The 17,612-nt window shown below is 40.3% G+C and overlaps 1 protein-coding gene across 1 annotated transcript in view; it reads right to left on the bottom strand.

The window, feature by feature from the left end:
• LOC128302207 (neuroligin-4, X-linked-like) overlaps positions 1-17,612 on the bottom strand; it is a 75,768-nt gene that overhangs the window by 36,308 nt on the left and 21,848 nt on the right. Inside the window, exons 5-7 of the mRNA XM_053038971.1 lie at positions 8,521-8,715; positions 8,005-8,378; positions 7,769-7,914 (exon numbers count right to left, since the gene is read on the bottom strand). Of these exons, the coding sequence (XP_052894931.1) occupies positions 7,769-7,914; positions 8,005-8,378; positions 8,521-8,715 (715 nt within the window). The remainder of the gene's footprint in view (positions 1-7,768; positions 7,915-8,004; positions 8,379-8,520; positions 8,716-17,612) is intronic.

Here is a 17,612-nt window from a genome sequence, read left to right as displayed (position 1 = left end):
CGAAAAGGGTCCTTTTGTCATTTTTCGTGAGCTTTTGGTTTTTTGGTAACAACTGTCGAAAGCTGCTTCGATCATGTGGATATTCTTGCCAATTTACTTTATCAAAGAGTACAATTGTGTGCGCGGCAACGGTATAGAGGTTTTTCGCAGGTGACAAGCACAAATTTGTCAGCTTTTTGTCAACTCTCGTGGCCCTGCACCTGATTCATGATAAGCTATACAAATGCAGTGACTAACCGCTTCATCATGCATCTCAAAACAAGTTTTTCGTTTTACAAATAATTTTGCACAAAAAAAGGTTAATTAAAAATACGATATGTGTGTCAGATACAAAGAATGATAGAACACTTCAAAATGACATCATTGATGCATCGGGAGATCAGTTTAACCCACGAAATGGTGAAGAACTACTTGTACAGAATAGACTTTTTTGATAAGTGAAAGTTCCCAATTCTGTACTACAAACAATCTCCCAAACGAATGGCGAATAGCTCTGATGAATAAATAAATAATTCGCATTAAATATTGTTCTTTATAGAATATAGCGAATTGCGTGGGTACTACGTAAAGCATACTGCAGAATTAGCTTCTTTAGCAGTTGACGAATTGGGTCCACGAATTGGAACACAATTTATAGTGGAAAGTTGCTGCTAGTGTAACATTTTGTTACAATAAGGGAGGAGGGAGGCAAAAATATACAAATTTTGTGTTACGTAATAATTGAATACTCCCAATGTACAAGTTCATTGTTACTACTGCGTTTTGAATGCCCTTGTATTGCATACATTACAGCGCAGAAAACATCCGTAATTGAATAATCCTGAATGATTTATCCATTAATTCTTTCATCTAAAAACATTAGCTTTCGCTTAAACTCTTTTATTAATCATTACATTGGTCTATTTCATATTTATCGCTGTCAACCCACGAACTGTTGACAACATTAAGCATGAACACACGGATCAGACATATTTCTACTTGAAAGAACATCCCTCATTTGACACACTCAGCTCGACATTCCAGTCGACATCGTTGTAGTGAAATGATGACCCTATAATTAATAACGATCCCTAGACTACTTCACCGCCCTCTAATGTTTGCTAAAAACGCATTAATACCAAATTCCAACCCAAGAACCATAATTGGCTGAAATCATAAAGCACAGCGCCGTCTCTTATCGCGTTAGCTCGTTTATTTTTCGATTCGTTCGGTTTTATCGATTCCCGCACAGATGCTCAACGGCGGTCAACAATGATGCGTGAAATGTTCGTCCGAATTGTTATTTGCTCAACGGAATGCGTACCAGTCCCGCGGGTGAAGTGATTTCTAATTTATCGATCGATTAATGACTAACGCCCCGCTAGTCGTATGCTGAAGGACTTGATGCTGGTGGGGTGGGTGGAAGCTAATAGGTGATGCGACTGGTACGCGGGTGGTAAATTATCGAGTTGAAAATTATTAATACTCTTACTGTATCAATACGACAATGGCCCATAACAGCGGTGCCCGGGCAGTGGCGGTGCACCGGCAGCAGCGACGAATGATTTAGTGCACCAACCATTGGTGATGATGGTCGGAGCGATGTGCAAAGGGCAAATGCGCCATCCTCAGCATCCATCATCCAATCAGCTACACACCACTTGGAAACCTAGCTACATAACTAATCCTATTTCACGGTATTAATTGGCTACCTCATTTTCATCCGTTTTGCAACAGATGAGGAAGCTGCCCTGGTGCGTTTTGCAGTTGCAGTTGGTAGTCTGTACGCTATAATCAAATCGAAAAGCATTCCTGCACGATCTGCACCAACATAACGTTGCAAAGAGCGAGAGAGAGGAAGAAAGAGGTGTACGATTCATTTGGGAAAATACACGTGTTTTGTGGACACATCCGGTTCAACCGGCATGGGTTTTGCGTTCGTTGGTTGCATCGGGCGTAATGATTTGACCCTTAAGCTGTCTCTTTTTCAGTTCCGCATGCCAGAACATCTTCCGCAAATGCTGTGCATTTCAAAACGGGCAGTTTCCTAGGGGACCTTTTCCAGGCTCCCGGAAATCTTCTGCTACGGATGATTACACAAAATTGTCCACCGGGACCAGTTGCTACTATCGAGTGAAATGTTTAAAATAATATCATTACCATTGGTCCCGCATGAGTTGGACATTTGCGTTGGAGCATGCTAAAAATACTTCTTCTAATTGTACTCGTTGTTCGGACGGACCTAGCGGATGGGCAATAGGGGGATGAGAAGGGGTGTGGAAAATCTGGGCCAGTGTTGTTGTGGGATCACAATTTTATCAAACCAGGACTACCGACAATCATACCACTTAACACATACACACACGAGAGCTAAAATGCTTCGGTTGATGCGAAATTACCCAACCAGTCCCACTGTGCACCGGAAATTCCTTCCTTCACTGGCAGGAAATTCGCCTCGTGCCCAAACCCGCCGACCGATCGGTTTCGGGTGCTGCGAGAAGGTTTAATCTCATGTTGGGAATTAAAATTTCACAAAATCCAATTTAGAATCAAAAGTCTCGCTTTTACTATTGCCGTGACGCGCCGGATTTAGTCGACAGGCCGGGACAGCGAAAAGGTTTGCAGCGAGGTGGCAGAGTGGCAGAGGAGCGCCTCACACGGGCACGCATGCGAAAATGGTACCATCCCCGGTTCCGGGTGCCGAAGGTGGAAGCCATCTTTCTTTCAACCCGTGCCGTACTGTTGCCCACGTACATACGGGTTTGCCGATTGAATTCCATCTATTTCCCAAGAATCAACACACACACACACGGAGCCGCTCCGGTGGGAAGCAATTTTCATTTTCCACTCCGTTCCAATTTCACATCCGTTCCGTTTCGTTTGCGATTGTTTCGCAAACGCATCACGTCCGGTTCGGCGGAAAACTCTGAAACTTTTAGCAAACCACCGCGACCTGGTGCAAACCGTCGTTCCTGCCAGCGAGAATTGTGCTATTCTGGCCAATTTTCGAAATTGTTCTTCGTTTTTTCGTTTTACTCTTGGGAATGGGCTGGCTGAACGGTATTGAGTGCAGGTGACATCGAGCAGGGAACATGATTATGGGAGCCTTGGAAACAAGACTCATGCCGGGAAGCGCTCGAAGAATATTACACAAGGAGTTAAATAGATTACATCCTAAACAGGTAGCTTTCACGCAGATGGAACGATACGGTCAGTTTGGGTGAAAATTGTAAATTCAAACAACTAAGGTTTTTTTTTGGGTTCAAACATATTAAACATTCAGAGAACGAAGGTTGGTTTTTGGTACCAGAATTAATATAAAATAACAGGTGGGCTGATAATTGTTTGGCCTAATACATATCGCGCTAAAAGATTTACATCCATATCATATTTCGTTTGTACCAACCTTCAAACGAATTCTGTATAAATTTGGCAGCACTCGGGCCATAACCTAATGAGCTAGAGCATTTTGTGTGACGCAACTTTTGTGCTTTGAGTAAGCGTGGAAAAGAAGAAATTTCGCGTAATGATAAAATATTGGTCTTTGAAGGGTAAAAATACAGTCGAAGCCAAAAATTGGCTTGATGAAGAGTTTTTGGACACTGCTTCACCAAAATCAACCATCAGATATTGGTATGCTAAATTTAAATGCGGCAAAATGAGCATTCAGGGCGATGAACACAGTGGACGCCCAAAGGTTACAGGCGACAACATTTAAAAAATCCACAAAATTATTAAAGGCAACCGTAATGTGAAGCTGATCGAGATAGCAGACATCTTAAAAATGTCTAAGGAACGTGTTGGACATATCGTGCACGAGTATTTGGATATGAGATAGCTCTGTGCCGCGAATGGCTGCCGCGCGAGTTCACATTTCACCAAAAACAACAACGATTTGATGATTCGGAGTAGTGTTTGGAGCTGTTTGAGCGAAATAAATCCGATGTAGCATATCTGCTATACAGTCTTAAAACATTCCAAAATCTATTTATGTTTCACCCCATGCACCTCTATCGAGATATTAGAACAAGAACTGCAATAAACAAGTAACGCAAATAGCATAAACCTCAGGCGCAATTAAAACAATTATTAATCATTCACAAGTTGCAAGCACACATTCAATGCACACAAGTTACAGGTACAAATCCAATATGCAAAACATAAAAAACATACACCATTAATGCACCGAGCGCGTGGAAAGTAACCATCTATCCGATTCCCACGATCACGCAAAGAATCTGCGCGATGCCAAAAGTAAAAACCATAACGCTCTTATTACAAGACAGTACAGGTGCGTATCAACCATTGCAGTTGAGCAATACACCCCACACCCGTGCGCTTGACTTGGTTCAAGTTTGCAACAGGAGACGACCCAACCGTATGTAGCTTATAGGAAACAGAACTACTCCATCTAACAAATAAGAACTGAATGCAAGAAAACGTTAAACCAACCAATCAAAATTCAGACAAACAAAAGCATCAGATATCCGAGAGTCCGGTATGTGGACGAATGGAAATGGGAATTATGATATAAAATAAAGATTGACCGTTGACTAGACAGTCACTCGCAGCCAATTGCACACGCGGTTACTGTCGTAGTTGATCGTTATGCTCAACTAAAGAAGTCTAGTATTATTTGTGTTATGGGGGACTCTGTCCCGTAGTCCGTCCGAAAGAACAATCGCATAGTGATCAATACGCATCTATATAACGCGTCAGCAAATATACTACATGGCGATACAAGTATATTACATAGCGACCGTGATCGTAGCAAATATATTACACCGAGTTTTTGCGTCAATATGTTACCATGAATGAGTGTTGGCTTCTCCACTTCACTCCAAAGTCCAATAGACAGTCATCCGAGTGGACAGGACGCGATGAACCTGCTCCAAATCGAGTGAAAACGCAACAATCAGCTGCCAAGGTTATGGTCTCAGTTTTTTGGGATTTGCAACGAATATTCTTCATCGGCTATCTTGAGAAAGGAAAGACCATTAATTGCGACTACTATATCAAGTTATTGGAGCGTTTGAAGGACGAAATCTCCAGAAACAACGGCCACATTTGAAGAAAAAAAAGTTTTGTTTCACCAAGACAACTCACCGTGCCACAAATCAGTGAAAACAATGGCAAAAATTAATGATTTAGACTACGAATTGCTTCCCCACCTATCGTATTCCCCAGCTCCCAGTGACTAATTCCATTTCTCAGATCCCAAAAGGATGTCCTCTGAGAAGAAATTTTCGTCGGATAAAGAGGTGTTCGCCGAAACTGAGGCCTTTTTTGAGTCAAAGGACAAATACTACTACAAAAAGAGTATCGAAAAATTTAAAAACTGCCAAAATCGGTGTAACATCCTTGAAGAGATGTATGTTGAATACAAAAAAATAATTTGGCCAAAAAAAAGTGTTTTACTGTCATAGGCCAAACAATTATCAGCCCACCTGTTAGATTAAGACAAAAAGGATATAGGGCTCATTCAATTATTACGTAACGCTGATAGGGGGGGGAGGGGGTCAGTACCAGCGTTACGATTTGTTACATAGGGGGGAGGGGGGGTTTAACTTTTTGTTACGTAACATACAATAAGATTATACTATGATTCCCGCTTCATACTATATGTATGAAAAATTAACTCATTTTAGAGATTTTTATACAAATTCCATATTACCTATCTACTTTTCGACTATTTAAAGGTCAAGTTTCTTGGTATCTTTTGATACCCACTCATTGAGAACTTCTGATGTCCACTCAGATGGTGATTTTGGAATCCTGTGTGTTGTAGTGGATCCAGTTTGCATCCATTGTCACATAGCAAGCATCGTCGACTCTTAAAACTTACATTGAGCTTGAAGAGCTCTAAACAGACTCAGATGATGCATCCAAGATATCCACTATCGTGAAGAGCTTCATACAATCATACATCAAACATTATTAGTTAATTATACAATATAGTTTAGTGCTCGGAAGCTCATTCACGGTACAATGAATAACTTTTGCCAACTAGAACTTGCAACATCGTGATCGGTGCTTGTATGGCAGTACTTAAACTCAGCATACCAGCTAGAAGCGTTGATTTTAATAGTGCCGAATTTTACGATGCTTATCAATTCAATTTAACCGTTTTTTCTAAGCAAATGCAATTTTTCACTTGATATTCTAAATTAATGATGTTCAATTGGGTGTTAAATGATAACAATGGGTGTGAGTTTTAATTTTCCCGGCACCTTGTGGTCTTGGCCTGCTGCAGTAGTCCTCTAAACCACCTACGAACAAGTGCCGTCGTTAGCCAATCCATAATCCCGGTCTGTCTAGGGGACCCATCAGCGTCAGCCATCTATCTTAACTTGGGCCTACCAAGCTTCCTCTGTTCACGAGGACGACCTAAAACGGCTTTTTGGACAGGGTCGTCCGGTGTCATTTTCATGACGTGAGCAGCCCACCGTGGCCCAGGCTGGTTCAATTCGCTGTACGACGGTAGGTTCGCCGAACAACTCATAGAGCTCATCATTGTAGCGGCTCCATTGTCCTTCCAAAGGTACGAAGCCAAAAACCTTCTGAACATCTTTCTCTCGAACGCGGCTAAGAGGATTTCGTCAGTTTTGGACAAAGTCCATGTCTCACTGGCGTATGTAAGTCCTAGAGCTGAATAAGTTCCATATACTCCCAGCTTCGTTCAACTGAAAAATTTTCACTAAATCTACTTTACCAACAAATGTATTTATGCTTTCGCTAGTTTTTTAGATCCTTTAAATCTGTGTTTTATGAAAAAAAGTTAGTCAAAAAGATGAACAAATAATGAGAATTAACAAAACACAACTACGCAAATAAAAGGTTGCTAGATAAATAAGAAAGGAACAGTACTGATAAATAATTTACGTACGATTTTTTTTTCTTAATAGATTACATCGATTCGCCATGGTACTTTGTAATGTAAACTCTCAAACGAATTTCTTAAGCTTTTTAAATGGACGATTAGCGAATAAATCCTTCGTTTGGGATCTGTGGTATTAAAGACTTGTATACGAAGCGTCTTCCGGAAATTGATATCTTAGTCAAGAACCTATCCAACCTTGTTTAAGTTAACTTATTATTAGGAACTAATTAGGAACGATCAAACAAGTCAGCCTGACGTGAGTAGTAAATTTATTAAGCAGTATGTTTGTTTCTTTTTGCATTAGTCGAAATACGATGGAATTACATGGATTACTTAAGAAAATTTCATTTTTTTTTTTCAAACGAGGGGGGGGGGGGGTCAACGAAATGTTAAGTAATTAATGGAGGGGGTTGCGTCCAGTGTTACGTTTTGTTACAATAGGGGGGGAGGGGGTCGAAAATTGACAATTTTAGCGTTACGTAATAATTGAATGAGCCCATACTAACAGTTAACCATTCCTCAAAAATAAAATTATCAACTAATCAATTATGCTAATTCCTATTCATGAAAAATGTAATGTTTTACATAAGAAAAGTTTAAACTTATTGTTTGGCCTTGAAATATTTCATTTAAGTTTACTTTAGCTTGCCAGCCATATATCAAAAGATTTGTAACGCTCTGGCAGTTTCCTCAGAGGAATAGAAATCAATTGATTTCCCTCAAATCGCTAAGCAAACATTAGAAATTTGAATCACTGCTGTTTATTCCCACGAGAATCGCCAACTTTCAATCACCCCAGAATTTATCCCCCCATCGGACAGTACAGTACCTGACTCGGGCCGGTTCTCACGTATCCCTTATTTTAAGCGTTAAACCCTCCCGCGGGCGTTTGGCGGAACAATTACCTACCTGATATTGATTGGATGTTGGATTGGCTTGTCCCAGTCGGTGTACTCGTTCCGGACGGCGGAGAATATCTCGTTCAGGTGGAACGTGAACGCATTGCGAATGTACGTCCGCAGCAACCTGTTCCGTTGATCTTCCTCCAGGCCGTACTGCAAACAGAGCGAAGTGCACCAATGGGAAACCGTTCAATGTCCTGGCCTGCAAATTTTACCGCTCATTTCATCTCTCATCTCGCTCACCTGAATGTCTGACGCGCTGAAGTCGTTGTAGCTTTCGGTGGTACTCATGCCCAGCATTAGCTCGCTGGTGATGAAGCCTTCGCCCGAATGCTCCATGGCAAACTCGGGATCCATCGAGTCCTCCAGCGGCAGGGACGGTCCCCACGAGGGCATGAACCGCACGTTGGTCAACCGTACGCCCATGAGCGCCTCGATCGGTTTATCCCGCAGGCATTCGGTAATGTCATCTGTCGATGGTTTCCGACCGTTCCGGGTCGGCACCAGATGGCACGCCATCTGCTGCGACACTTCCAACCGCACCGCGTCCGGATCCGGGATGAGTGCCCAAGGGCTGAGTGCCGAACCACTCACAAGGACCGCTCTTTGCACGAGACCTGTGCCGGTTTTTGGGCAGCACAAAACAAAGAAACGAAAAAGCATGATAAGAAAATGGTTCCAATCAAACGATGGACACAGTTGACGGAAGAAAAAAAAACAACACAAAAAGCACATCGCGCGGGCTAGATGCTGACGTACCCTTTCCCGACTTGGAGATCAGGACGAGATTCGCGAGTGCGGCTCCCGTGTCGTGGCCCACCAGCGTGATGCGCTTCGGGTCACCGCCGAACGACGCAATGTTATCTCGTACCCAGTGCAGAGCGAGAATGATGTCCATTAATCCTAGATTACCGCCGGAACCGGGTGACAGTGAGGCACGAGTTTTTAGAAAACCTACGAAAAGGAACAAAAAAAAAAACACCGGAAAAGCAACCGTTAGTAAGCGTTAGGGCAGCGAAGGATCGACCGTGCAATAAGATAAACTTCTTAGAAAATCACAACATTTATCTTGTCACAACAGCATTTACGAATCCTTTCTGCTGTCACGTCTAATGAGATTATGTCCCCTTTGAAAGATGTGGCTGGCTAGGGGGCTTTTGTTTTTGTTTGGCGGAGCGAAATAAAACATCGAAATTAATGCAAGAACCCCGGCAAGAAGATGGCGGGGGTTAAAAATTTGATTCGAATTTCACACAAATCGTGCCATCTGCCCGACATAATTTATGTGACAAAATTATTTAAATTGGGAAAATATTTTCCTCGCGGTGCATTATTTGGTGTACATAAATAAGTATGTAGATTTAATTTTCACTTTTAAGTAATTAACGTAGTTGTTGCAAATGTATAAATAGAATTGATAATGTGTTTGTGATTAGACGATGTTGTCCTACCGCTAATTTCTTCGTAGGGCTAAGAAGAATAAAGTTATCTTGAATATAATTTAACAAATATTTAATACCACCTTAGTTCATCTTAAGTATCAACCCTTAAAAGAAGTCGATACGGCCAGGCCGTTCTAACCAAAAAAAAAAAACCCCTTAAAAGAATTAAACCATTAGAATACCACAGTCCAAACAGCTATATTTTGAAATGAAACATTTCACATTTACGTACAATTTATCTACACATCCACCCGTATAACGATGAATTGCTCTTACTTTTTGCCATGTTGCATTGAATTCGAGGTTCATTTGATATACCTTTCAGATATCTATGAACATTTAACCCTCTAATTATATTAATTCCGAAATAAATGAGCGAAATCCCGTTCAAAAGTTTAAGTATTAGGATCGATAATGGAAACAAAGTTCTTTGCTTAACAGACAACCACTGTAGCATATAGATAATAGACAGGTGATAGATGATATCAAGTGATCACTACCCAGCAATATCAGTCTCACGATCCTCTTTTGCCATCTATGTAGTATGCCTAATTTAATTTTCTGTGGCGAAGAGCAATGTGGATGCAAAAACTTCAAAGTGCGCTGCATAACATTATTTATCCTGCTCATCACTGAACATTTTTAAGGCACTTTCTTCTAAAATTACTTCAAGATATGTAACATTAGGTACACTTGCAGGTTGATTGTGGTTTATTCCAATATTCGGTTGATGATAGACATTTGTGATAAGAATTACCATATTTTGAGTTTTAGAAACATTTTACGATAGTTTGTTGTATGTAAACGTATATTATCCAAAAATTCCGAACCTTTACTTACGGGTGCAGAGCCTTTATTATGAAATAACACACAAAAAATGATGACTTTTATTTTACAAAAATTGACTGGGTCGTCTACAAATCGATTTATTTCGCTTGAGCGCAAGATCCTTTTCTTATCGTTCATAATTGAATTATGAAAACACTCATAGTGAATTTTCCATTCAACTAAATATTTTGTTCCATCAATCCTCAGGGAGGTCCTGGATTCCGCCCAGGTAGGGGTCCCTAAATTTAAAAAGACTGAACGATTGAACCTGGATGGTTTGATCAAATTTAAGAAATTGCTGTGTAGGAGGGGGTTGGTGACTTCGAGGCCCCTCAAATGAGCAAAAATTGTAGTTGGAAACATCCCCACAACTGCTCGCTTCGAACAAGTTTAACGGGTGTTTCTGTACATATTTGAAAATTGATGACCGTGAGAGGAAGAGTGCCAATTTATTCAACTATGTTACATAAGATAAGTTTCACATAAATAGTTTTATCCTACATGGATAATTGTCAATATAATACAGAAATAAATAATACAAACAGGCAAGCTAGAATCTCCGGTTAGACTTTCCAGAAAACGCTTGACGCCATCGAAAACATCGAAAAGGTGTCATCAGATAGAAATAATTAGAACTTATAATGTACTGTGTCAGCTATTTGATATTGAATATACTCAAATCTTCTATAATCATTTTTCTTATATAATTTGAAACAAAAATTAAAAAAAACAAAGCTTTATGTGCGATTGTAAGTGAGTTCTTCTCGATATCTTAATAATAAAACACGTTTGTCAGAGGAAAGATATCGAAGAATCAGATACGGCAAAGGCCTCAGAAACGGTAGCCTCTTGACCCAGTCATTTATCTGACCGTTCCGTAAAAAAAACAATCTTTTGGACGATACCATCTACGCAAAAAAAAAAAAACAAAGCACGCCCTGGGCTGGAGTAAACCAGAAAAAAAAATAATTCATTCAATTATTCAAGCAAAAACGCTCCAACACGTTCCGTTTTTTGTCACTTCCGACTCCCTTCTGATCGAGTGATGGAACATTAGTCTGTAGCTTTATCTTTGGTGGGCATTCCGTTTCGAGATGTACGTGCCCGAACCGGTGCTGGCAGGAACGGTTCGAGATGCCAAAACAGGGGGTCGAATGAACATTGGGCGATAAAACAAATAAACCATTTCCTCCGATGTTTATCTACTGATTACCTTTGGCCCGTTTGGAAGGCGACCAAACGGAGTCACAGGTCCAATCCATTTCTTGACTCTCTCCCCCACTCGGGTGTGCTGCAACGCTGGTACGCCGAGGAACCGAAAGGGCTCACTGGACTCATAAAATTGATAAATGGTAATCTGCTAGGTAAACATATGCTCACCAGCATCATTGAACAAAAGGTGAAGATGGTCGATCGACCCTGCCCGCCCTATTGGCCCCAGTTGTGGGGCCCTTGACCATCGTCTCGAGCGATTGGTTCCGATTGCGATGCATGATTGTGAGCATTTGCTTCGCCATTGTCCTTCCCGGCGGGCCATTATGTTTTTCGTGCAAATAAGTAACAATCGCTTTTCCTTATCGCATTCGCGGAATAGTGGGCAAAGAATTCTTCCACCTCCAAGAACGCGTTAATCTAAATTCAATGGGAGTGGAGAAGAATAAAAAGCATCCCCGCTGCCTTTGGGCAGGGAGTTTATTTATTGACTCGTTCGGGATCGATTCCAGCGAATGGTTCGGAGCGTTAGTTTTCCAGCCCACCTCCATTGGTACTTCCATTCCTACCCTAGAAGACCCCAACCGTACTAGCAGCGTGCTTGATTTATGGAAAATTCATAGTGAAAAGTAAACAAAACCCCACCAACACCTTTAGCGCCGTCTTCTCGTTCGTTCAACCCGGTATCAACCTGGCCAATACTAAATATTGCTTCCTTCCCGGGACAAAACCCCGGCACAACATCCTCGCCGAAGCGGAACGATCGGGCAGAGCGAATAAATTCGATTATTGAACCGCATAAATCAAACGACACACTCGATAGTTTCAGCAGACTTTCGCCCATCCCCAGTAAGTCATAAAGCTCTCCACTCGCTTCCCATCGAACCCATCCACGGGTGAAATTGACAGCGGCACGGGGCGTTATTTTTCTTGTGCAGCTGCACACAGTTACAGCCAGACGTGTGTGTTCATGATGCTGTGTGCATGTTGTTAAGGGTTGTTTTCCCTTTTTTTCAGTTACATTTTTGCTGGAATATCGCTTCAGTCTAGAAATCATTGCATATGACACCAGGTGGAAAAATGCATCCGCCAATGGAATGCACCATTTGCATTTTACCGGGACAGTGTTAGCGATTCGTAGCTGGAACTCCGCCGCTTTCGAACTCCGTGTACCGACATTTTTTTTTTTGCTTCGGCGGATGATTTTCTGCCGGTCCACTTTTGAATCACCTTTCGCGTTGGTAATATCGCGAAGCTCTGAGTCAGCCGCAGTCGGGGAAAGGGGGAGGATTTCAATCGTGCTCGGTCATGATTTACAGGGCCGTTTTGGGGCGATGTTTTATGTTGCATTTGAACAGGGCAATTGTTTTTTTTCCTTCGTTTGTCCATAACAACCCAATATCGATGAATGTTCGATGACCGTATAGTGCACGTGTTCTTTACCGGTGTGCACCCTTTATGATGTGATTCAGTTTTGCAAGTTAAACCACCCAGCATTTGACGCATTTGAAATAAAATCCTGCATGCAGCCGCCCCGTTCTTTTTGCCGTGCGTTTGTTCACTATTGATAAATGTACACAGGAAAAAAATATATATAGCTCAAATCTAACTAGCAGTACAGTACGGTGCACATTTTCTGTCGCTTCACTCATGCAAATTGATGTGCGTAACTTTGTTTTGCATGACTGACGATTTAATTTTTTGTTTTCTCAATACATCCACTTTTTTGGGTCCGTTTGCAGGTACCGGATATTCCATATGATGGAATGTTTTTCTTTATAATTAATTGGTTTATTGGATAAAATTTGTTTGAGATTTGTTTCCTTGCATTTCATGCTCAATTTCCATTCATTAATATGAGTTCATAGCATTCAAAATGCATTTAAGATGGAAATTTCAGCAGGTGTACTCAGTGGAGGATCAATCCCTTTGGAGGCCCAATCAAACCCAATCAATCCCCTTGGAATTTTTAAAGAGGAGGCATATAAAATTGTTACGGCATTATCGGTGTTAGGGAGGTGTACTTTAAACATGATTTGACAACACCAGCAAAGTCTCGGGAAGAAAGCTCCCTTGCGTACATCTCAGAGTTCTGTTGCCCTGTAAACGGGCCTAGTAAGCTATTCTTATTAATTTTTTTAAATTCAATTTTATTCAAAAATAATTTACTTAAAACTAGTAATGTGTTTGTCACAAGTGATTTTGAGATTTTTTATTCAAAATCATCACTACACAGATGTAAATTACCGAACTCGCGTTCGTTTAGGGTTTTTAAAAAATTTTATTTTGTGAACAACTAGACTTAATTTCCCGAACCGTTCGATCGGACTGCTACATCAGAACTAACTATTGTCTGCTGCTGGTGTTGAATTGTCGATACTGCTTGGCTCACCGATTCCCACGATTTGGTTAGATTCCGCTGACTTTGCAACACACGTGCCGATGGTGTCATCGTCCGATGCACGCGCTGTTGCTAGGTCCACCAAGGTGCACGCGCAGTTACCCGATGCCTCCGTTGACGCGGTAGCTTGCTGACGCGGTAACTTGTATGAAAATTCCGGTAACGATTTGCTAACCGTGATTTTGAAACGAACGAACGTTGAGGCTTGAACATAGGACATTCAGAAAATGCAATTATTGTATACAATTGTTTCGAACATGCTGCCTGAATATCTTCCCTTTTCCTTTAAGGGAAAAAAACAATATTATAAATTCAATTCAATGGACATCATCTAATTATTCTCCTTGGAGCTATGGTGCCTCAAATACCTTAATATCACTTTTTTTGTAGATTAGTCAACAATGAAACTCGAATATAAATTCGTTCCTAACTTAAATGGAAGAATGTTTCCCAATTTCTAGATTTGTCATCGCCAACGACCAAAGATACTGCTCGCCAATGAGCTGATTCTTTTGAATTAGTAGCATACCCGGCTTTTAGTAGCTAATTAGTGCTGAATGTTTTTTTAAATTGTTATTAACTATTAGGCAATACCAATACACGATTTTATTTGATCCTAGCTTAAGGAAATCCAAAAAAAGACCCGATAACTTGATAGTCTTGTTTAAGATACCATTGACAGATCTACCGTAAGAGCTAGAATACTAATAGACGCACAGTTTTATATAAGGGTTTTCTTATCATTCCTACATTTGAGCTACAGGGATATACTATATCATTATTATTATTGATTGAATGATTGATTTTCGACAGAAATTATTGCCGTCTTTAAGAGTTGTTCGATGTCATTCAAGACATCATCTCATTCATTCATCTATGGTAAAATGAATTTTTTGAGTGAGAAGATGTGAGAAAAATGGGAGTTATTTAGCGATTGATTGTTTCATTGCAAAACATGCGAATTACAGTTAGCTTATCTATACTACAGACCACATGTATGAGGGTGATAGGATATTATAAGGTTGCTCTGCTCTAGAACGTGATTGAAATGCATTAAATGCCCTGTTTACGTTTCGGAGAAGGATATGCTTCCATACCAATATGAATTTCAATAACACATGACCCTTAGATCTAAGCGACACGGGAAAACCGGTGCTCAAAGTTCTCGTAACCGTAAAAAGTTTTAATATTTGTTGGAAGAAATTAGATAATTAAAAAATACTGTTCAGAACAGTTTTATGATCATAAAAGGCTTCTCGACAGCAGTGATGTTTATTAGAAATAGGGGTTTCTAGTGCCGCAAAAATGAAACCCAAAGAATTTATGTCAATCAAAGTGATGCAGGTATCTCGAAAGCTGATTGATGCCTAAACACCGAAAGTTTAAGAAGGTAACGAACGAAAACAGGTAAAATCACTTCGCACAAGAGACAATCCTGGGCTTTCAAGAACAAGGAAAGTGAATGAAGGGCAATCCTTTATTTGACGTTAATTTAAAACATCAGTGAAAATTAAAGTACATAGGACGGTCTATACATTTATGGATAAATAAAGTCAAAGCAACCAGGGGATGTCAGGTGTAGACTGTTCCAGGTTGTAGCGCCACTAAACAAGAAAGTAGCGAATAATTAACACAAACATTAGCGATAACATTGTTGATAGCCTTTGTATGAAAATGATAAAGAAGCCGAAATACTTCAAGTTAACGAAATAGTCAACATATCTGTTTTAGCGTATAAATTGCAGCTTCAAACTTCAAACATGCACACTTATTCGTGACCATACACCTTCATTTGTTCGTAAACGTTTTCGATATCGCGTTCGTGATGTGAATCATAACCATCGCCACCAGAGCAAAACGAAAAACTGGACAACATATTGAAAATCGATTCCAATTTGCGAACGATATAGGTTACCAAATTCAACTCTCCATTAACTTTAATACACCCTCAAAGGTGTTTTGTAAAGCGTAAAACCAGCCAAAAGGATCACCTTTCTAAGGGAGCGCACACCCGAACAAGGGACACACGTGTGGGCGAAAGGTGAATGCCAGAATGGTAAATCATTGTGCGATATTCGTCTTCCCATTGAGCCGAAGGTGTCGGCACACCTGCGGTTAAATTACACGTCAATTCAAATGCAGTCTTCTTTTCGAGATTATTTCAGATTGCGTTGTGAGGTTAGGATTTTCCTCGCACATGCGCTAGTTCGTGCGTGTATGATGGTATTTTTGTGTTGTCTTTTTTCTTCCGTCCTGTGCCACCGTTGTGCTCGTTTTCACATTTCATAATCTGTACCACAGTTCGTATCCTTTGGCAAGCGATGAGATGAGGATCCTCACCACAGGAGGTACCGCTTTTCAGTGGTGCTTGGGTTTCACCTTTTCACGGTTGGTGGTCCAACCGCAGACCCAGACGCAGATAGCAACCGAATGTCGGTGGAGCTTTTTTTTTAGGGGGAAAGAAAAATAGGTGTTTAGGTGAGAGTATTACGAGTATCCTTCGGGGTACGCGTGTTGAATTCGAAATTTGAAAGCCACCGGCATAGGCTTTATGGTGCACGCTGCCTGCTGCTCTCCGCATACAATGTATGCCAATGGCCGACCCAGTCAGCTATAAATATTTGTGTCTCACTTACGGTCGCTGGACAAAGTTCTTTACTGGTGTGTCATCAGCGACGATCAGAGAGCAACACACACACACATAAACATATTTCAAGTGAATCACAGCTCACAGCTGGAGACAGACAGCTCGTATATTATCGCTTGGATTGTAGAAAGAGACTAAGAAATACTTTTTTCGTAGTTAAAAGTTGACCCGATGATGGTGATGGCAGAACGTCATGATAAAAGTGTGTTTACTAGAATGGAATATGGAATGAAGGTACTTTCGAATTTCTTCAGCGCGCAACCGAACCGAATGTGCAGATGTTTTTGGATGAATGAGGTCGAGCGGTTGCTGGCTAATGGTTGAAAGGGATGTAAATTGATGCTGTCGATTATCGATGGCACGGTTAGCGGGAATTGAAGGTATGAATAGAAATAGAGCATTTGTACGGTGGGTTTGAATTATCGTGAATCACCTGCGTTATCGATCTTGCATGTAACTGGTTGTGTTTAGCTTCCATAACACACATTTCCTATCGTACGTTACTAGAAAACTGTACAATGGATGCAGTTGTAATACATTATGGTTGAGATCAATTTATCTGCATGATTATAGAGAACGTTGCATTACATATAACAGCATTTCCTCGAATATCTCATGATCGAAATTTCATAATAACATAATAATTTCTACTTTTTTATTTCTACACCGAAATTAATAAATAATAACAATAAATAATAAATAAATTTATTGTCAAAATAAATAAATTTAAAAACAATTAATAATTGGAATAGCTGTAGCACTCATATTGATGATTCTTTCAATATTCAAATATTTTCACAATCCATTCTTCAATATTTAAATTTAGTCATACATGAATGTTAAAAACTAAATAGGAATCAAACCCCTATGTAACATTTTCCACCGCGATATTCATAGTACAAGTATAATTAGTAAGTAGTCCGATTAAATTTAATAATATCTGGAAGTTACCAGTAGCACATAGTAAAGCTTTGTTTTTAATTTATAGATGGCGTAATTTGCGCCTGACCAAAGAACCCTCATCTTGAGGTTATCTTCGTGCACGCGACAGTCAATGAGTAAAGCTGATATGTCTACATTTTGTATCAATTTGTATCAAAATACACTTGTAAATTATTCAAAGACCTTTATGTACTGGAATCAATATGACAATCGTATTTTCTTATTATTGGGTAAACAAATATGTTCAAGTAAGTTAGGTAAACAAGTAGGTAGAAGTAGTAAGCCTTCGATAAACAGGGAAATCTCTAGTGTCATGCAACTGGACAACTGTCAAAGAAATCTCTAGATATGACACATACAATGTAAAATGTCAGCCTGT

This window comes from Anopheles moucheti, chromosome 2 (assembly GCF_943734755.1).
Source record: "Anopheles moucheti chromosome 2, idAnoMoucSN_F20_07, whole genome shotgun sequence".
Lineage (NCBI taxonomy): Eukaryota > Metazoa > Arthropoda > Insecta > Diptera > Culicidae > Anopheles > Anopheles moucheti.
This window is presented reverse-complemented; position numbering and strand designations above follow the sequence as displayed.